This window comes from Pituophis catenifer, unplaced genomic scaffold (genome assembly GCF_029215685.1).
Source record: "Pituophis catenifer annectens isolate HBS135680 unplaced genomic scaffold, rPitCat1.0.hap2 SCAF_8, whole genome shotgun sequence".
Lineage (NCBI taxonomy): Eukaryota > Metazoa > Chordata > Lepidosauria > Squamata > Colubridae > Pituophis > Pituophis catenifer.
The window spans coordinates 4,549,658-4,570,967 of record NW_027256888.1 but is presented as its reverse complement, the minus strand read 5'-3'; the positions used below and the strand labels follow the sequence as shown (position 1 = coordinate 4,570,967).

The window sequence follows — 21,310 nt, the reverse complement described above, 5'->3', positions numbered from 1 at the left end:
TTGAAAATGTCCCACATAACGACGGCGCTGTACCTCAATAGTTCGTATAAAATCTTGTGCAAAAATGCTAAACTTCGTTTAGCCAGAGCGGAGTGTTAAGTGGGGTTTCAGTGGGAGATATTTAAATCTCCTATTGAAATCAAACCATTTGTAATGCTTTATTGAGGCTCAAGGGGTGCCTATTATTTCCTTCTGTTTTCCTTCTTATCCCAACTTTTCTGTACCAACGAAGTCTAGACTCTCGGCTTCTTTAGAGGAGGGTCCTGCAGACTGAATTTCGGAATGTCTCCGGATGACGCGAAGGGAATTCTTTTGGCCGAGATTTTCTTCCCGATTGTCTCGATCTGAAGCAAAAGGGAAAAATACACAAAACTTAGCTGACAAAGCTGATTTTTTTTTTCCATTTCTGAAGAATGAAATCAGTACTTGAGCGGCTGCCACAAAGAAGAGGGGGGGGGGGCGTCAAATTAATTCTCCAAAGCACCAGAGGGCAGGACAAGAAATAATGGTTGGAAACTAATCCAGGGGAGAAGCAACCTGGAATTAAGGAGAAAGTTCTTAAAAGAGAGAACAATTAACCAGTGGAACAGCTTGCCACCAGAAGTTGTGGGTGCTTCATCACTGGAGGTTTTTAAGAAGAGACTGGACGGTCACTTGTCTGCGATGGTATAGGTCCGTGATGGCGAACCTATGGCACACGTGCCACAGGCGGCACGTGGAGCCGTGTTGCCTGGCACGCCAGCTCAGCTCCGGTGTACATGGGTCGGAGTCTCTGGAGGCTGGGGACAGCAAAAAAGTCACTTCCTGTCCAACCAGAAGTTGGGAAACGGGCCGTTTCGGGCCTCCGAGAGGGTGGGGAAGGCTGTTTTCACCCTCCCCAGATGCATAGAGAGGATCTGGAGCCAGGTGGGAAAGAAAAATGGGCCGACCCGGCCATCGTGTGCTAGAGGTGGGGGGAAGGGGGGTCGCATGCACGGGGCGGGGTGCATAGAATTATGGGTGTGGTCACACGTGCACGCGAACCTCCTCCGCCCCCCCCCTTCCTGGCACGCGATAACAAAAAGGTTAGCCATCACTAGTATAGGTTCTCCTTGAATGGGCTGGACCTCCAAGGTCCCTTACCAGCTCTATTCTATTCTAAACCCTGTGCCTTTTTTCCTCATGCCACACAGACCAGGGGAAGCGCCGTTAACTGCTTTGCGCAAGTGAATTTGCAGTGGCTGGTTCAGAAATGTGACATGTACACGAATACATTTGCCTCGCTGCGGATCCCGTATTCCTGTGCCAGAATGAAGCAAGCAGGGGCTCCCTCTTCCTCCTAAAACAGCAATTCTAGAAGGCAGTTTCCCTGCCCCTTTCTTGAAAAACAAGGGGTGGCTGAAGCTTTCAATGTGGATGAATAAACACGAGGCGAGAAAGCTGAAGGAGCTGCTCGCCTGTCATGCCGTAAGGAGTCTGAGCCTTTCCTACCAGGCCTTCACCTGCTGGGACAGGTGTACAGGTGAGTCAGGCTGGGTCTCTCGAGTCAAGATAAACAAGTCCTCTGAAGTGGAAACTCTGACGAAGCTCAGTCTTATCTCTGGGGTCTTTGATGCTCTCGGAGCTTGCAGACGTTTCATTACCCAACTAGGGAACATCATCAGTCTTTCTTTCTTTCTTTCTTTCTTTCTTTCTTTCTTTCTTTCTTTCTTTCTTTCTTTCTTTCTTTTTCTTTCTTTCTTTCTTTCTCTTTCTTTCTTTCTCTCCTTCCTTCCTTCCTTCCTTCCTTCCTTCCTTCTTTCTTTCTTAAAATTTATATGCTGCCCTTCTCCCGAAGGACTCGGGGCGGCTCACATAAATAAAAAACAATAACAATAAAATCTAAAACCAATCCAAAATCAAAACCCCCAAATTTAAAACCTCGTAGAATGATCAGGGAGTTTGCTGGAACAGCCATGTCTTCAGGCCAGCGTGGAAAATGCGGAGATTGGGAGCCGTCTGGAGCTCGGTGGGTAACCCATTCCAAAGGGTCGGTGCGGCCACAGAGAACGCCCTTAACCTGGGAGCCGTCAGCCGACACTGTCGGTGAATGTGTGAATGCACAGGGCGGTGGGAGGCCAGTAGGAGGTGGTTCTGCAACTACCCCGGGCCCATGTAGGGCTTTGTCGGTCAATACCAGCACCTTGAAGCGGATCCGGAAGGCCACCGGCAGCCAGTGCAGCTCACGCAGGAGAGGTGTTGCACGAGAGTAACGGGAAGCTCCCGTAACAACCCGCGTGGCCGCATTCTGGACCAGCTGGAGCACCCCAAGGGCAGCCCCATGTAGAGGGCATTTGCAGTAATCCAACTGAGAGACAATGAGAGCTTGATTGACTGTGCGGAGGGCATCCCTGTCTAGGAAAGGTCGCAACTGGCGCACTAGGCGAACCTGTGCAAAGGCCCCCCCTTTGTCACGGCCGATAGATGGTCCACCAAGGACAGCCGTGAATCGAGGAGGACGCCAAGATCGCGAGCCTTTTCAGAGGGAGTTAAGTAACTCCCCTCCCATCAAAAGTGATGGGGTGGCTAGATCAGGCGATGCCGGTATCCACAGCTTAGAAGGGAATGGGTTTGGGGTTTTTTGTTTTTTTTTTAGCACGGATGTTACTAACTGGGAAATGAAAGGTCCGCAAGAAAAGCACCAAGCTCAGAGACCACCAAGGACCCCACAGTTCCACCTTGAGCTACAAAGATTCTCTTTTTATCCCTATCCGTCTTCTCCTTTATCTGCTCCTTCAAGCTTGCGGGATGGAAAGATAGAAGGTAACGCAGAGCTGACGGCTCTTCTTGCCTAAAGCCTTTCCTAACCTTTCCAGAAGACCCTCCCGGCCAAATATTGGCGGCTTTCACGCGGCACGCTGAATTACAAACTCGCCACGCATTTTATTCTCAATTGGTTGTGCGAACCCGGCCTTGTGAGGCTAGGAAATGGTTGATGAGGAAGAGGAGGAACAGCTGGGTCAAGTGCCTGACATGTGCAGAAGGGAGAGGAGAGGAGAGCAGTGGAAATCTATGGGCCGGTCCTTGGGACAGAAGATCACCGCTGCTAGCTCTGGGGATAAAAGGCAGGGGGCGGAGATGAATAAATGTGGCAGACAACTATTCATCTCCCTGCCAGACGGACTTGTTAGCCTGCTGTGAGAGAGAATTTTTTTGCCGGGGCTGCCGGCGCTCCTAATAAAGGAATCATTGATTTAACTACAGAGGGTTTGTCGTATTTGGGAGCTGGGTGAGAAAACTTGGTTAGTGAGCAGAAGAACGGAACTGTTGTGGCTCCGTTACCTGAGCCTGTGTAATCGGCAGGAGAGGACTCCGAGAGTGAAGAAGAGGAGTTGTCAAGGCCTCCCTCTCCAGGACCCTCCTCTCTGGCAATGCCTCCGGTGTCCGCCGAAGGGCAAGAGATAGGGCCGGGGCCAAGCACGTCCACGCAGCCACAGGTGGACAGTGATGAGGGTAATGAGTCTTGGCTGGATCCACGCCAGCGTCGCAGAGATAAGCGCTCGCAACAGAAGAAAAGGCGTGCCAGAGATTAGGCTGAGTCACTGGACCACACCCCACAGGATATAAAAAGGAGTGTGATGGCCAGTCAAACCTTATGACGAATAAAGCTGAAAGCTTCCACGCCATTCTGCATTGCCGGACTTTTGCTATAGACTTAGCTGGATTATCTCTGGACTTGATTGACTCTGTAATTATTGAGCTGTTTCTTTTGATGTACCAGAAGTGGGGAGAAGTTATCTCTCCTCTTCGTAAATAATAAACTCTTGGCAGGCAGCCACTAGGTTGTTGCCAAGTTCCGTTATCTTAAGGAAAAGGATTTTGCCGGCTGGTTTGGTCTTTAACTCTTGAACGTCTGTTGGTGTGTGTGCGTGTGAGACGGGGACAGAACAGGAAGGAGATCATACCTGGAACCCGATCGCTTGCAGTTGATGATGGAGATCATCCAGGACCCTCCTGCCATCGAAGATAAAAGCCGGCTTCAGCATTTTCTTGTGAATGCGCTCGTAATCCAGCTCCTGCAAAGGATGCCCAAGATAGGTTTCAAACGACGGGAACGAATCGCATTGGATACTCTTATGCGGAGCTTTTCACTGTGTTTACCTTAAACATGTCCCACTCTGTGCAAATTACGAGAGCATGGGCCTCCTCGCAGGCTTCATACGGGTCCTTAGTAATGGTGACCAGTCGCGAGACTAAAACGGGAAGGAAAAGAGAGAAGCCCTGAGCATCCTTCTTGGATGAGAAGGAAAACCTCTTCAAAGAAAAAACAGAAAGTCCAGCGGCCTCTTGAAAAAAAAAAGCACCATTTAAAATGGATTTCAGTAGGAGAGGCTGAAGAACTCAACAAAAAAACAGAATAATTTCCCATCCCAATTGTGGTCTTTAGGTTGAGAGCTACCTGTATGTTTTAAAAAAATTCAATTACAGCATGCAGGTTGCGACCAGTTTATTCTTTGGTCTCAGTGATCACTCCAGTTGTTTTCTCTTTCCCAATTTTGATGTGCATTATGAAAAAGGCTTTTCAATATAGCAATAGCACTTAGACTTATATACCGCTTTACCGTGTTTTTACAGCCCTCTCTAAGCAGCTTACAGAGTCAGCATCTTGTCCCCAACAATTTTGGGTCCTCATTTTTACCCACCTTGGAAGGCTGGAAGGCTGAGTCAACCTTGAGCCTGGTGAGATTCCATCTGCCAAATTGCAGGCAGCCGGCAGTCAGCAGAATTAGCCTGCAGTACCGCACTCTGACCACTGCGCCACCGTGGCTCAATATCCTGATTTTGTTTTACCTTTTTTTGTTCATCCTGCTTATTTTCTGTACAGACATGCGCCTTTCTGAGACTCGGAGACGTTTTTAGGAAGCTCATCCCACTCACCTTGGTCATCCTCGGAGACTCCTGGGTGCGAAAGATCCAGAATGATTTGCTCTTTCAGTACTTTCGGATCATAGATATGGAGCCTGGCACCTTCGTCCATTAAATATTTGCTGATGTAGATACTGGATGATTCTCTAAAAAATAAAAATGTGCAACGTCCTGAAATCCCTACCTCTGTTAACCATCATCGACAGTTTGACAGTTTACCAACTTATCAAAACAGATGGGCATTAGACTAATCACCACTGGAAGTGATGTGATTTACTTCTGGGGAAAGCATGGAGTGCTTCTGTAACATGACATAAATTCCTTGTCAGAAAGAAAAAAAGAAAAGAGAAGAAAAAAGAAAAGGGGAAGGATGGAAGGAAGGAAAGAAAAGAAAGAGGAAGGAAGAAAGGAAAAGGAAGGAAGGAAAGAAGGAAAGAAAGAGGAAGGAAGGAAGAAAAGGAAGGGAGGAAGGAAAAGAGAAAGGATGAAAGTTAGGAAGGAAGAGGGATGCCCCCATCAGCAAGAGAAATAAAGGAAATAGACCATTTTAAAGAGGAAGGCAGGAAGAAGAAAGGAAGGAAAGAAGGAAAGGAAGGACGGATGGAAGAAAGGAAAAAAAGGAAGGAAGGAAAGAAAGAGGAAGGAAGGAAGGAAGGAAAGAAAGAAAGAGGAAAGAAAGAGAAAGAGGAAGGAAGGAAGAGGAAGGAAGGAAGAAAAAGAGAAAGGAAGGAAGGAAAGAAGGAAAGAAAGAGGAAGGAAGGAAGGGAGGAAGGAAGGAAGGAAGGAAAGAGAAAGGAAGAAAGTTAGGAAGGAAGAGGGATGCCCACATCAGCAAGAGAAATGAAGGAAATAGACCGTTTTAAAGAGGAAGGCGGGAAGAAGAAAAAAAAAGAAAAGGAAGGAGAGAGAAAGAAAATAATAGTTTCCAATTTAAACTCTATCCATTGTTATCTATCCATCCATCCCTGTATCTCTCACCTACCACATTTCTAATCTCATCTGAACACACCATAGTTTTTGCAAACAAGACGTTTAGAAATCAAAGCAGAACGATGACTGGCCAAACATCAAATGGAAATTACAGCAATAGAAATCGGGATACGTCTATCTACCTGCTCAACTTGTAATCACTTCTAAAGTTTATACTTTGAGGGGGGGGGGGCGAGAGAGAGAGAGAAAAAAACCCACCAAAACCCCACCTTGCTTATTTCAATCTCGGGACCAAAGAGGATGTGTCCTTTAAACTATAAAACTAGGGATGACTGTTTAATCGTAGACCTGAATGTTCTGTTAACCCCAGGGCCCTAAACAGCAAAAGGTAACTAGCATCATCGGCGGATGAACATTTTCCTGGTTGGGTGTGGTATCATTGAGGGCGTGTACTGAATTTACCGTACTTTTCAGAGTATAAGACGCACTCCAAAAAAGAGGGTGGAAATGTTGATGCGTCGTATACACCGAATATGGCCATTTTTGGCCTTCCAAAACCCTGCCACGCGCATCCTGTTTTCGCCAAAAACGGGCCCTTTTTTGGCCTCCCAAACCCCCCGCCGCGTGCCATTTTTGCACTCCCCGGCCCCTTTTGTTTTTCACAAAAATGGGACACGCAGAGGGTTTGGGAGGCCTGCAGAGCACTCCTGGGGCCCGGGGAGGGCAAAAACTATATATTTTTTCTTGTTTTCTTCCCTCGAAATCTTGGTGCGTCTTATACTCCGGTGCATCTTAATAGTCCAAAAAATACGGTACCTACCGATTCAGTCACGCTCTCCTAAATGATAGAGGAAAGGAAAGTTTTTGGAGATGGTATCAAACACAGAGTGTTCAGGTGCAGAGAAGCTGTCAATCTCTAGGGGCAGTCCTCAGCTTACACCACTTCATTTAGTGACCTTTCAAAGTTACAACGGCACTGAAAAAGGTGATTTAGGACCGTTTTGGACACTTTGTGGCCACAGTGATCAAAATTAAAAGATGTCTATGGAGTTTCTCAGCCATCAGGGTCAGGGTTGCCTCAAAGGTGCTTTTTTTTCCCCAAGAGGCAACTGGACTTTTATGGTTTTTTTTCTTTGAAGACGTTTCGCTTCTCATCCAAGAAGCTTCTTCAGTTCTGAAGAAGCAGCTCGAGGCTCGAGCTTCCCTCCTTTTGTTGTGGCCCATACGCGGCCTGTGCAGCTAGTAGCTGATTCGGACAGCGAGGAGGCTGGTGTGGTGCTGTGCCAGCAGCCTGCGCAGCTGGCACTCGAGTCGGACAATGAGGAGGCTGGAGAAGATGTGGTGCCAGAGGCAGGGATTCAGCCAGGGCCTTCAGAACCTCCAGAAGCTCCTTTAAGTGAAGAGGACGAAGAGGAGGAGCCTCTTCTCAATGCACGGGCGCACAGAGCTGCCAAAAGGCAGGAGTGGCTCCTCAGGAGGAGGTCTCCTCGAGAGTAAGGCTTGGGGCTAATTGGCCACTCCCGTAGCCTATTTAAGGAGGAACGCCGACTGAAGCAATTTGCAGGGAACAACTTAGTTCACATACCTTCGTGTCTTGTCTTGCTTATCTTATCAGCTTCCTGCAAATTGCTTCTGGGCATTCTGCCAACCATAGTAAGCTTTCAGTTATTATTCTTTGAATTCTTGGCGGCTGTTAATGCAGTTAATTAACAGCCATTGTTGTAAAAAAACTGGTTTATTTAGTAAACTAAGGTTTGAACGGACTTTGTCTGTGCTGCGTTCTTTGGGGTCCGTAGCTGGGGCAAAACAGCTTTTTACCTGGTATCTCCTGTGTCCTTTTTAAATGCAAATCCCAAAATAGCAATCTTCTTATCGGTGACCGTGTTGAAGAGGCTATCGATGATCCGGGAAGCAAATCTCCTTCGTTGATAGTCATTCATGTCAATCACCTGCCATTATGGGTTGAAAAAAAAGAAAGGGGGGTTGGGTGGGGAGAGAGAGAGGGAGAGTAAAGGCTCCTCCTTTGTAAACATCAAATGAAATTCAATTTTTTTTTCTTGTGTCCCGAGTTTATAAACACCCAAAGGCTGGGGGAATTTATTTATTTATTTATTTATTTGTTTGTTTGTTTGTTCGATTTATATGCCGCCCTTCTCAGGAGACTCAGGGCGGCTTACAATGCATTACAGTAGCCTTCATACTTTTGAATATACCTGCTTAGTAGGGCTTAGTAGAAGGGAGTGAGGTTTGTTCTCTGTTTATGTATATCTATAAACAGACCCATCACTTCCATACACTGATGATGTTACCTATTTGGGTAATGAAACGTCCACAAGAAAACAACCAAGTTCTGAGAGCACAAAAGACAACCCACCCAAAAATACATAATTTCAGGTTATTTTCCTTTATGTTTAGGAATGAAGGCAGACCTGCAGCGTATATATTAGAGAAGAAGCTACAAATAGGTTAAAAACAATAAATATCCGATAAAATCATTCTTTTTTTTAAGGGTGGGGAATTTAAGAGGCCGAGGCTTGAAATCTCTACGCAAAATAGATCCGGTCTCTGCCCATATTGTGAAGACAACATAATGGCACACCACTTAAGATGATGGGGCCTATACCACAATAATGTTGTGGCCCGCCAGTGGATCTGGCAGCAGATTCAGACAGTGAGGAGGTTGGGGAGGAACATGGGCCAGTCCTGGAATCTGGGGAAGGTTCGGATGAGGGCTCTGCGTCAGAGGCAGAGAGAAGGCCAGCTGCCGTCTGACAGTTGTCAGCTGCCTTCGGAGTCGGACATCAGTGGGGCAGAACAACATCTGGAGCCTGTTCCTGATGCGCGCATGTGCAAAGCTGCCAGACGAAGGGAACAGCTAAGGAACAAGGGTCGACTTGGGAGTAAGGCCACAGGTGGACGATGAAGGGCCCCTCCCAGAGGGAATAAAAGAGGAGCGAAAGGGGAGTGGAGTTTGCAGGAGACAATTAGTTCATTACTGCATTCTTGCCAACTATTGCGGGCGTCTGAAAGATATCGGCCTGGCTACTCTCCAAGCCATATAAAGGTCGGTAATTGTGAACTATCTTGAAAGGCTGTGGGGGAGGAAAGACTTTGCTGGAGAGGAATTCACTGTAAGTTAAATAAAAGGGGTTTATCGGGACGAGGACTCGGCTTCGTGCTGCTGGGGAAGCCTAGGTCAAAACAAATACAACCATTCATCGTGCTTCCCATCCTAGCAAGACGTCCAGGGACCAAAATGGGAACCAAAGTAAATTAAACGCATTCCCTTAGGATGGCGTTCCCTCCCAAAGCCCACCTCTGCCTTACCTGTTGCCAATAGCGAGCCACTTCAGATAAGTTCAGAGCCTCGCAAAGATAAACCAAATTCAGAACATCTTTTTGGAAACAGCTCCCACCAAATCCTGGGGAGGGCAAAAACAGGAATTGGGTCCCAATTCAAGGACGATGGCTTTTTTTGTAGAATAGGATAGAACAGAATAGAATAGGAGGAGAGGAGAGGAGAGGAGAGGAGAGGAGAGGAGAGGAGAGGAGAGGAGTAGAGTAGACTATAGAATAGAATAGAATAGAATAGAATAGAATAGAATAGAATAGAATAGAATAGAATAGAATAGAATAGTGTAGAGAATAGAATAGAATAGAATAGAATAGAATAGTAGAGTGTAGAGTGTAGAATAAAATAGAATAGTAGAGTGTAGAGTAGAATAGAATAGTAATAGAGTAGAGTAGAATAGAATAGTAGAGTGTAGAGAGTAGAATGTAGAGAGTAGAGTGTAGAAGAGAAGAGAGTACAGTAGACTGTAGAATAGAATAGGATAGAATAGAATAGAATAGAATAGAATAGAATAGAATAGTAGAGTGTAGAGAATAGAATAGAAGAGTAGAGTAGAATAGAATAGAATAGAAGAGTAGAGTGTAGAATATAGAGAGTAGAGTAGACTGTAGAATAGAATAGGAATAGAATAGTAGAGTGTAGAGAGTAGAGAGTAGAATGTAGAGAGTAGAAGAGAAGAGAGTACAGTAGACTGTAGAATAGAATAGAATAGTAGAGTGTAGAGAATAGAAGAGTAGAATAGAATAGTAAAGTGTAGAATATAAAGAGTAGAGTAGACTGTAGAATAGAATAAGAATAGAATAGTAGAGTATAGAGAGTAAAATGTAGAGAGTAGAGTGTAGAATAGAATAGAATAGAATAGAATAGAATAGAATAGAATAGAATAGAATAGAATAGAATAGAATAGAATAGAATAGAATAGAATAGAATAGAATTCTTTATTGGCCAAGTGTGATTGGACACACAAGGAATTTGTCTTGGTGCATACGCTCTCAGAGTACATAAAAGACAAGATACATTTGTCAAGAATCATAAGGTACAAGACTTAATGATAGTCATAGGGTACAAATAAGCAATCAGGAAACAATATCAATATAAATCGTAAGGATACAAGCAACAAAGGTACAGTCATAAGTGGAAGGAGATGGGTGGTGGGAATGATGAGAAGATTAATAGTAGTGCAGACTTAGTAAATAGTTTGACAGTGTTGAGGGAATTATTATCATTATAATTATTATTTTCAAGTACCTCCCTCTTCCTATCACAGCCCTTTGTCCTTGTCTCCCTGAGGTTAACAGATGTAAGAAATACGGGACGTCTTTTCTGTAGTTGTTCCACAGTTGTGGGACTGCCTGAAATCACCCTTTCCTTAAGCGCACTTGTCCCATTTAATTTTCTGTACAGGTAGTCCTCGACTTACAACAGTTCATTTAGTGACCGTTCGGAGTTACAGTGGCACTTATGACCGTTTTTCACCCTTATGACCGTGGCAGCATCCCCATGGTCGCGTGATTTACCTTCGGACGCCCGGCATATCCTGCTGCGCCCAATATTTACTTCCTATTTATAGTATCTCATTAGCGTACTATTTATTTACTATTGGTGTTCCTTCGAAAAGATTTATAAATCGTTCTAATTAAAGCGAAGTCTTAGCTAAAGAATAATTGGGCTAAATTGTATAAAGGGGAGAAAACCTTGACGTATGAAGTTTTTTTTGGATGTTCAGGGTAATCCGAAGTCACGAGAATTATTAACTCTTCAAGGATATAAGATAGACTGGTGGTCTTATTCTCAAGTGCACTCCAGGTATAAAAAAGATTTATATAGTGAAGGAATCTACCGTAAAAGACAAGAATTGGATAAGATCTTATTAGAAGGAGGGAAAGGGGTACTATCTAAATGTTACGCATATTTATTGTCTCTGCAGATAGGACAGGATGTAGTGAAGGATTGTATGATAGCGTGGGGGCGAAATTTTGGATATCCCCTTGACTTCCAGCAATGGGAACAGATTTGGTTGAAAAATATGAAATTAACCATGGCTTCTTCATACAAAGAAAACATATATAAAATGGTCTACCGGTGGCATCTCCCCCTGGCGAGACTAGCTAAAATGTTTCCCGGGACATCTGCCTGCTGTTGGAAGTGCGGTTACAGTAACGGAACTTATTTTCACCAATGGTGGACCTGCCCACAGGCGGTTAAATATTGGAAAAAAATACGGCAATGGATTTTGGAAATTACACAGGTTAATTTGGAATTAAGGCCCGAGATTTTCCTACTGGGGGCAAAACCTTTGAATGTTAAATCAGATATATGGTTCTTGTTGATTCACATTATTACTGCAGCAAGATTAGCGTATGCGCAGGAGTGGAAAAATCAATACTTACCGATGGATTTGAAAATAATATATAAAATTAATGAGTGTGCGGAATCAGATAGATTAACTAGATTGATCAATGGTAAAAAAAGATTCAGAATTTTATAACAGTTGGAAATTATGGTACGATTGGGTCCAGAAAAGGTGGGATAGAATAGATATATGATGATGTATATATATGATGGCAAATATGTATGTATAAAGGAATGACTTTATATTTATGGACAATGTAATCATATTATACAAAAAAAAAAAAAGAAGAAGAAGAATTGGGCTCAATTATGGTCATAAGCTGAGGAATACCTTACTACAGAAGCCAGGCTTAAGTAGGTAGATTTTTTTGACTTTCAGGGTGGCCTAGAAATAGTTTTAACTAAACTTCTTTATCCTCGGATCTCTCCCAACTAGAAGATCGACGTTCTTCAGAACTTACCAACGCTGGCCTTCAAGAACTTGTTTCCAATTCTTTGGTCCATTCCGATGGCTCTGGCCACCTCTTCGACATCGGCGCCCGTGGCTTCACACAGCGCACTGATGGAATTGATACTGGAAATCCTCTGAGCGAGGAAAGCATTGGCTGCCTAGGGTTGAAGCCAAGAGAAAGCAAGGCACAGAGTTATTTCCGGCTGAGACCCAGGAACCGGACAAGGAAGCTGCACTGAAGCAAGAAAACGATGAAATTGTCAGGGTTCCAAGTAATACATCCATGGCAAGCAAGACTCCGAGGCCATAAAAGTATTGGAAGTATCATATTGGCACATATCTGGTGAAAACCGACTCTGAAAACTCTCACAGTTTTCACCTTATTAAAAGTAAAAGATTTTCTACTTTCTCACAACAATCAGCCACGTGGTACAATCACCGTGCAGTCTGACGGGTGGCATCACTCCGCCTTCTTCCGACCAGGTGTGAGAATGTCCAATCATTATTGAAGTTGGGACTATAAAGGTAAAGTATGTATAATATGTACTAGTCGTTCTCGACTCTAGGGGGCGGTGCTCACCTCTGTTTCAAAGCCGAAGAGCCAGCGCTGTCCGAAGACGTCTCTGTTGTCATGTGGCCAGCATGACTCAATGCCAAAGGCGCACGGAACATTCTTACCTTCCCACCAAAGGTGGTTCCTATTTTCCTACTTGCATTTTTTAAGTGCTTTCGAACTGCTAGGTTGGCAGAAATTGGGACAAGTTAATGGGAGCCCTACCGTAGAAAGGATGGAAGGCTGAGTCAACCTTGAGCCTGGTGAGATTTGAACTTGCAGTAATTATAGGCAGCTGATGTTAATAACAGTGCTTTAGTCTGCTGTGCTACCAGGGCTCCTTTGAATGGACACTAGCAACAGCACTTATATACCACTTCACTGTGCTTTTACAGCCCTCTCTAAGCGGTTTACAGTGTCAGCCTCTTGCCCCCAACAATCTGGGTCCTCATTTTACCCACCTCGGAAGGCTGGAAGGCTGAGACAACCTTGAACGTGGTGAGATTTGAACTGCCAAATTGCAGGCAGTCAGCAGAAGTAGCCTGCAGTACTGCACTCTTAACTACTGCGCCATCTCGCCACTAAATGAAAGATCGTAAACCGAGGACTACCTGTGTGCCATTCTACCTTTCCCTAGGATACCAACCAGTTTGGAGAGCTCCGAAGACCACGTATTCGTGGTCAGGATCTTCTCTCTGGGCACCCACTGCTCATAGACAGCACACAACGCACGGACGGCTTTCTGCCCTTCGGGGGTCTCGTCTCCTCCTATCAATACTCGGTCTGGATTCTTGAGGTCATTGACAGCCGTGCCCTCCGCTAAGAATTCCGGGTTGGACAAGACCTGCAGCCAAGAACAAAGACCGTTTTCCCGGTGCGCCGACGAGAACCCCATCGCTTCGGTTCGCAATTCTTGATATTTTACCTGCAGATTTAAATTCGGTTTCGTGTTGGCGTCAAATATCCGGCGGATGCTCTCCGCGGCCCGCACGGGAACGGTGCTTTTCTCAGTCACAATTTTATAACCGTTGGAGTTTTGCACGATCCTTCTTGCGCAAGCCTCGATATATTTCAGGTCGGCAGCTCGGCCTTTCCCCATCCCGTAGGTCTTCGTTGGCGTATTAACCTAGGTTAAGAGATTGTTTGAAAGAGGAGACCCAAATTCATTCGGCCTGAACATCAATGAATTTGGAAGCTGAGTGAAAATACTGGCGGCATTTGTGATTAACTGGGCCTCTCCTAGTTTCGTCCCATTTCCCTCTGATCCGAACTTTTAAAAAGTAAAATTAATTACTTACAGAAATAAATACAAGATCAGCTTCTCTGATAGCCTCATCGATGTTGGTGGAGAAAAACAGATTCTTCCCTCTGCAAGATTCTACTACCTCTTTAAGTCCTGGCTGAAAACAAAATAATCAACAAATAAAGCATTTTCAATGGGTTTTATTCAAGAGGAACATGTCCCAAAGGGACGAAGCCTGATCAAATTATAGTAGAATAATAAATTATAGTAGAACCCAGAGTCATTTGTGAAGATGGACGGCTGTAGAAATTGAATAAATAAATACCATATTTTTCAGAGTATAAGACGCACTTTTCCGCCCCCTAAGAGGGTGAAAATTTGGGTGCGTCTTATACACTGAATGAAGCCCCGCCGGCCCCAACTCTTCGGTCTCAGCCTCCCAGCAGTTTACCTCCTTGCAGCAAGCAGCAAACTGCCCATTTCAGCTTCAGCACAGCCTGATTAGCACAAGCAGTTGATTGTCAGTGATTGCCACCCGAGGCTCCTGCAAGCAGGCAAATTGCTGGGAGGCAGATTTTTTTTTTCCTTGTGCTAATCAGGCTGTGTTGAAAACGAAACTGAAGGAGGCTGTTTGCTCCGAGGCCCTGAGTCTCTGGAGAAGGGCAGCATATAAATCAAACCAATAAATAAATAAATAAATAACAGGAGGATCTTCCATTAGCCACCCCGGAACACTACGTAAAAATGATTAATAACAAGAATGGATTTCATAAAGATAGCAGCAGCGTTGCAAAAATCCAGGCGCGTGAAACGCAGCATAAAAACAGCCAGAACAAAAAAGGAAGGATGGAAAATATTACTGAGCCACTATACCTCATAAATCGGAAGGATGTCAGAATTCCAGGCCCCAATTCGAGCTTCATTAACATCGACCACGGTGACTTTAATTTTGGGGCACATCTGAGCAATAACACTACATGTTGGCCCACCAACATAACCAGCACCAATACAGCAGATTTTCTTAATTTCAAACATGACTGATCTGGTGAAAATTAGGAAAATAAATTGGGACGGGGTCAATTAGAATCGAATTTTAGACTGGAATAAAAACTGTATTGTCACTTTAAAGGTACACAAATCAGCATACCTTAAAATGAAATCTCGGTGCATTCAGCTCTCAAAAGATAACCATTGTGCATAGACCCACATACACACACATGACACAAAGAAACATCACAGTCTAGTTCGAATGTATGCATATGCATAGCAGTGCCTCAGATAGAAAGTCAATACAGAGAGTGGTGAGGACAATGGAGAAGATAACAGGAAGCTCACTTCCCGTTATTCAGGATACTGCTTATAAGCGCTATGTGCTTAGAGCTCAAAACATTGTCAGAGATCCCACACACCCACTTGATGGTCTGTTTCTGTTGCTCCCCTCTGGGAGGAGGTTTCAAAGTATTTCTAGCAGGACCACTAGATTCTGTAACAGTTCTGTAACAGTGTTCCTTATGCCATCCGTCTCGGGGGTGGGTTCTACTTACCTTTACTACTGGTTTACAACAGGGCCGCTCGCGGAGAAGCTTCTGCGCATGCGCAGAAGTGTTCTGATGATGTGAGGTCAGTGGGCAGAGCCTCCCGCCGGTTCTATAGAACCGGTGTGAACCGGGGGCAACCCACCACTGATCCGTCTGGCAAACTCACAAGATTAGTTTTTCTCGCCATGTATATGTATAGGGCGGGAAAAAGGAATCCTGCGAGTTTACAAAACGGATGGCATAAGAAACAAAGCTGTTACAGAATCCGGTACTCCTTCTAGAAATACTTATAAGCCCCCCCCCCAAAATATTTAAACGCAGAGCTGGAAATCAGGTAAGACGGCAAGAGGAGCCCCGTCTTGCTCCACGCGCCCCAAAATAATAAGACCTCCCCAAAAATAAAGCCAAGCGCTTATTTCGGGGTTCAAAAAAATGTAAGACAGGGTCTTATTTTCGGGGAAACACGGTATGTGTTTCAACTTTGTGCTTTGATATGGCCTATAGGCAAATCAATAAAGCTGTCCATCTAGAACGGTCACTAAATGAAGTGTTGTAAGTCGAGGGCTACTGTACTGAATTATAAACCCTGAAAAAAAAAAGAAAGAAAGAAATGAAGTTGACTTGGTAAGAAGCAGCATTTTTGAGGAAACGCTGCTTGCAACGAGTAAAACGTCTTCCTTGCAACGCCTCCTTCTTTTTGGGAAGCGGTTGGTAAGGAGTCACTTCCCTTCCCTCAAGCCAGCCTTTTTTTTTTCTCTCTCTCATTTTTCTTGCAAAATACAAGGAAGAAACCGTCTGAAAAAAGGGAGGAGTGGGGGAATTTCGCAACCGAAGCAGACTCGGTCAACGGAATCTGGGTGGATTTCAACACTGGTCGGCCGAGTGGATTAGACATTCTTCAAGCTGATTAATCCCTTCAAATGGCAAACATCTCTCAGTTTTTTTCCAAGGGGGTGAAACGGAGGGCTGACTGGATTAGATTTACACAACACTCCCAGGCAAAAAATTCAGCCGAATTCGTTTACTAAGGCAGAACAGAGCAGAGTTGGGAGGGACCTCGGAGGTCTTGTAGTCCAACCCCCTGCTCAAAGAGGACCCCATACCAAATGGCTATCCCAATCTTTTCTCAAAAACCTCTAATGATGAAGCACCCACAACTTCTGGAGGCAAGGAGTTCCACTGATTAATTGCTCTCACCATTAGGAAGTTTCTCCTTAGGTCTAGGTTGCTTCTCTCCTTGATTAGTTTCCATCCATCGTTGCTTCTTCTCCTGCTTTCAGATGCTTTGGAGAAGAGGTTGATCCCCCTCCTCTTTGTGGCAGAAATATTGGAAAAAACTGCTATCATGCCACCCCCTAATCCTTCTTTTCACCAGACTAGAAATATCCGATTCCTGCAACTGTTCTTCGTACGTTTTGGCCTCTGCCCCTTTTGCTGATCTTCACGCTCTCTTTCTAGAGTCTCAACTCCACTCAGTACCGTGTTTCCCCGAAAATAAGACCCTGTCTTATATTTTTTTGAACCCTGAAATAAGCGCTTGGCCTTATTGCCATGCGCTCCAAAGCCCGATTGGGCTTATTATCAGGGGAGGTCTTATTTTGGGGGAAACGGGGTATCTGTCTATGTCTATATCTATCTATCTATCTATCTATCTATCTATCTATCTATCTATCTATCATCTATCTATCTATCTATCTATCATCTATCTACCTACCTATCTACCTATCTGTCTGTCTTACTATTTATCTATCATCTGTATCTACCGTGTTTCCCCGAAAATAAGACCCTGTCTTATTTTTTTTTTCAACCCTGAAATAAGCGCTTGGCCTTATTGCCATGCGCTCAAAAGTCCGATTGGGCTTATTATCAGGGGATGTCTTATTTTGGGGGAAACAGGGTTAAGGATTTCACTCTGTGGATCACACTGGATTTCAAATAGTTACACCCCAGTAATCGCATCAACTTAACCGATCTGAAGATCACGTAACTTCCTTTCGACCGAATGAAGTCACACTGCTGTTATTATCTGCCGTATAGGCTGACCTAATCCAGCATTTTATATTCTATATATACCGGTACGTACTTCCCAATGCAATAGTTCTGGATTTGTGATTGAAATCTGCATTTCAATCAGCATTTGTCAATCAGCAATCAGAAGCTCCAAACTTTCTTTGTGGCAATCAAGAGATCTAATAATGCTGGTCAGCATGAGTTCAAAAATGTTCAAACCGTCCCATAGCTGCCTCATAACTCAGGGGCGAGAAATGTTCTCCAGATGTTATTGGGTTGCAACTTCTGCCCATATTTACCATAGCAAAGATCAGTGGAGATTTTAACATCTGGGAAGACAGCACTTTCAGGAGGATTCCTTACTTTTTTTTTGGGGGGGGGGGGGGGGGTAGGAAGGAAGAAAGGCTATGAGGACATGGCTTTCCTGACAGGCTGTCTTATTGGTTGACCACAAATATGATGCAGAAACTTACCAAATATGGCAAGAAACGAAGCAAACTCTCCTATTAAAGCAGGAATATAAATGTCTTCCTTTATAACTTTTTGAAATAAAGCATAATAATATAGTTCTGTCATGGCAAACCTATGGCAAGTGTGCCACAGGTGGCATGCGGAGCCATCTCTGTGGGCACGCGGGCTGTTGCCCTAGGTCACCTCCACCACGCATGCGCATCCCCGCCAGATGATTTTCAGCTGGCACCGCCCACTTTGCCCCTCCCCTCCCAAGAGTCTCCACGCGGCCCGTTTGGATGCCAGGTAAGTACAGGGCTCGCGTGGAGGCTCTGGGAGGGGCAGAAAATGGGCCTCCGGAAGTCTGGAAACGGGCTGTTTCCAGTCTCCAGAGGGCCAGGGGCAGCTGTTTTTGTCCTCCCCAGGCTCCAGGAAAGCCTCTGGAGCCTGGGGAGGGCAAAAAACAGGCCTACCGGAAGTCCGGAAACAAGCCATTTCCGGCCTCCGGAGGCTTCAGGGAGGCCTGCTAGGCCCAAAACGGGAGTGTGGGAGGGTCGTATATGCATGCACGGGGGGGGGGGGGCACGGAGCAGTGCAGGGGGGATTGTGTGCAGAGGCATTGTATTATGGGTGTGGACACGTGCGCACGCGACCCCCCCCCCCGCACTCCCCTCGCTTTTGGCACGCAACAGCAAAAAGGTTTGCCAGCACTGGTATAATGGGTCAACGACTGAATGCTAAACCGTGAATTTAGCGATGAGATCTCAGTAACTCTTGGTCAATAGACATAGATATTCATTGCCCTGGAACCAGACATGCTTGTTCCTGAAGAAAAAAAAAATCTTCTTTGGCACTCAATTATGTCTTTGATTGCGGTCCAGCCATAGGTCTCAGTTCATAAAAGAAAGCTTTATTTCAACATAAGTGAATCTTATGTGAATCTTAACTTTCCATCTATTTCAACGGCAAGGGGAAAAAAATAGGGCTAATATTATAGGGATCAGAAACACAAGATTAGGGAGATTTCTTAGCATTCTTTCTTATAGGTAAAGATAAAGATTCCCACATATGTGCTAGTCGTTCCCGACTCTAGGGGGCGGTGCTCATCTCCGTTTCAAAGCCGAAGAGCCAGCGCTGTCCGAAGACGTCTCCGTGGTCATGTGGCCGGCATGACTCAACGCCAAAGGTGCATGGAACGCTGTTCCTTTCCCACCAAAGGGGGGTCCCTATTTTTCTACTTGCATTTTTTAACGTGCTTTTGAACTGCTACGTTGGCAGAAGCTGGGACAAGCAACGGGAGCTCACCCCATTACACGGCGCTAGGGATTCGAACCGCTGAACTGCCAACCTTTCGATCGACAAGCTCAGCATCTTAGCCACTGAGCCACCGCGTCCCCCATATTATATACACCGTGTCTCCTTCTTATAATATACCGTAATTACATTTATAACCCCAAGAATGTTTTTTTTTTTCCATGAAACCTATAGAATGTTAGTAACCAACTTCAAACCAGCTTAAATACCAATTGTGCAATGGATCCGGACCGCCAAAATTTGCTTAAGGGAACTTGAAATACCATCCTAAATACATACAATACAGAACTGGAGGAAAAGAGGGAAAAAAAATCTTCATTTTTCCCTAGCCCTTACCTTAAGATCCACTCCTCCAATCTCCCAGGACTTGTTCTAAGAATAAAAAACGAGCTTTCCTGAAAAGAAAAAAAATCAGGATAGAAACTAGCGGTACCAACGCTGTAGTACTGATGCAATGATCCAAAAGACAATTGTCGGTAAAAAAAAGTAATGCAGTGCTGAAAATTAATGAAGGCGATATGTAGAGGACTTTAAAAGAGTCTTTTTGGAAATTATAATAGATTTACTTTAAAACAGCCTCTGGGAAAGGAAGAGCTGCGTGTTAAATATTCTTTCTGAACTTTACAATTGCAGAGCCCGGGAGGATAATTATTCCAGATTAAACAGATTGGGGGTTTGATGGAGTGAAGCAATGAAGGATGCAGAATAAATTGGCTCATCCATCAGGTCTTATTGAGGGGAACCCCGTTTTTTTTTTATAAACCCCCAAAACAAGCATGATTTCCCCCTCCACATTTCCATCACTAGCTGAGAGACCAAAGCAGCTTCAAAATAAAGCTGCTTTTGGGAACACGAATTCAGGCAATCTTTAGTCTCAGTCAGTCCTCTCCCTTATGCTGGGAAATTCCCAGAATGAATGAAAGGGGGGGGGGAGGATGGGAAGCATGGGAGAGAAAGCATCCTCCTCCACTCCAGATGTGCAGCCTCTTGCCCCACATCACAGGAAAAGCAGGCCAGGAGGGAGGGAGGGAAGCCCACCTCAGTCAGAGAAATGGAAGAAAGGATGTTTTAAAGAGGAAGTGGGGAGAAAGAAAGAAAGAAAGAAAGAAAGAAAGAAAGAAAGAAAAAGAAAGAAAGAATGAAAGAAAAGAAAAAGGGAGAAGGAAGGAAGGAAGGAAGGAAGGAAGGAAGGAAGGAAGGAAGGAAGGAAGGACCCATCTTAGCCAAAGAAACTGAGGAAATAGGATGTTTTAACAAAGGAAGAAAGGGGGGAAAGAGAGAGAGAGATGGAGAGAGAGAGAAAGAAAGAGAGAAAGACCCATCTCAGCTAGAGAAACTGAGAAAATAGGGCATTTTAAAGAGGAAGGAAGGGAAAGAAAGAGAGATGGAGTGAGTGTGTGTGAGAGAGAGAGAGAGGGAAAGAAAGAGAGAAAGAAAGGCCCACCTCAGTGAGAGAAACTGAGGAAATAGGATGTTTTAAAGAAGGAAGGAAGGGGGGGAGAAATAGAGAGATGGAGAGAGAGGGAGAGAGAGGGAGAGAGAGAGAGAGAGAGAGAAAGAAAGAAAGAAAGAAAGAAAGAAAGAAAGAAAGAAAGATCCACCTCAGCCAGAAAAACTGAGGAAATAGGACGTTTTAAAGAGGAAGGAAGGGGGGAGAGAGAGAGATGGAGACAGAGAAAGAGAGAGAGAGACAGAAAGAAAGAAAGAGAGAGAGAGAGAGAGAGACCCACCTCAGTCAGAGAAACTGAGGAAATAGGACATTTTAAAGAGGAAAGGGGAAAGAAAGAGAGAGATGGAGAGAAAGAGAGAGAGAGAGAGAGAGAGAGAGAAAGAAAGAAGAAAGAAAGAAAGAAAGAAAGAAAGAAAGAAAGAAAGAAAGAAAGAAAGAAAGAAAGAAAAAGGGAGAGAGACCCACCTCAGCCAGAGAAACTGAGGAAACAGGACATTTTAAAGAGGAAGGAAGATAGGGGGGAAAGAAAGAGAGAGATGGAGAGAAAGAGAGAGAGAGAGAGAGAGAGAGAGAGGGAGAGAGGGAAAGAAAGAAAGAAAGAAAGAAAGAAAGAAAGAAAGAAAGAAAGAAAGAAAGAAAGAAAGAAAGAAAGAAAGAAAAAAGAAAGACCCACCTCAGCCAGAGAAACTGAGGAAAGAGGACGTTTTTTAAAGAGGAGGGGGGGAGAAAGAAAGAAAGAGAGAGAGAGAGAGATGGAGAGAAAAAAGAGAGGAAGGGAGGAAG

At 44.6% G+C, this 21,310-nt stretch overlaps 1 protein-coding gene across 1 annotated transcript; it reads right to left on the bottom strand.

The window, feature by feature from the left end:
- Positions 1–187: 187 nt before the first annotated feature.
- UGDH (UDP-glucose 6-dehydrogenase) lies at positions 188–14,800 on the bottom strand. The gene is made up of 11 exons (XM_070948650.1): positions 14,639–14,800; positions 13,821–13,922; positions 13,448–13,648; positions 13,169–13,366; positions 11,980–12,127; positions 9,142–9,236; positions 7,633–7,763; positions 4,897–5,030; positions 4,120–4,211; positions 3,924–4,034; positions 188–344 (listed from the first exon to the last, which is right to left on the bottom strand). The coding sequence occupies exons 1-11, from the start codon at positions 14,798–14,800 to the stop codon at positions 234–236; spliced, it is 1,485 nt and encodes a 494-aa protein (XP_070804751.1). The 3' UTR covers positions 188–233.
- Positions 14,801–21,310: the final 6,510 nt, after the last annotated feature.